Consider the following 508-nt stretch of genomic DNA (forward strand, 5'->3'; position numbering starts at 1 on the left):
TATATATATATAGGATGTCTTTGTTGTAGTTTTGGATGAAAGACACGTCATGATAATTACGTCCCTACTCTCAACAGAACCAACTGTAAGTGTTTGTGTATGTTAACACATGTTGTGGGTTGAAACTACATGTTTGATTCACTGTGAGCACGTTTGTCGTTTTCAAAATCACTATCCTGGGAGATGAGCTTGTAGGGTTTCTTCCTCTCCCTCTCCTCCAGCACCGAGTTTCCCATCTCCACGTCTTTGCTGCGGAGCTCATGACGAGAGAGGAACTCCACAATTCCGGCTCCGATCGAATCCCCCAAAACATTGGTTGTGGTGCGCAGACGGTCCCTACACCACGTCACAAACAAAGACAAGAAAAGTGTTGGTCGTAGAGCAAGGCGGGCCTGCTTGGTTCTTTCCAGGAACGATTGTTGAGATTTACAAAGAATATGTTTGCAGCATTTAATGTCTAAGGGGGACATTTTGGTAGCCTGGTCCTACCAGACTCTGGTCCATTAGC

General features: G+C 45.3%; 1 protein-coding gene across 1 annotated transcript in view; it reads right to left on the reverse strand.

Annotated features, from left to right (window-relative positions):
* LOC116704048 (excitatory amino acid transporter 1) overlaps positions 1 to 508 on the reverse strand; it is a 15,656-nt gene continuing 15,148 nt past the window's right edge. Inside the window, exon 10 of the mRNA XM_032539241.1 lies at positions 1 to 336. Within this exon, the coding sequence (XP_032395132.1) occupies positions 126 to 336 (211 nt within the window). The 3' untranslated portion in view covers positions 1 to 125. The remainder of the gene's footprint in view (positions 337 to 508) is intronic.

Source organism: Etheostoma spectabile, chromosome 16, assembly GCF_008692095.1.
Source record: "Etheostoma spectabile isolate EspeVRDwgs_2016 chromosome 16, UIUC_Espe_1.0, whole genome shotgun sequence".
NCBI classification, from domain to species: domain Eukaryota; kingdom Metazoa; phylum Chordata; class Actinopteri; order Perciformes; family Percidae; genus Etheostoma; species Etheostoma spectabile.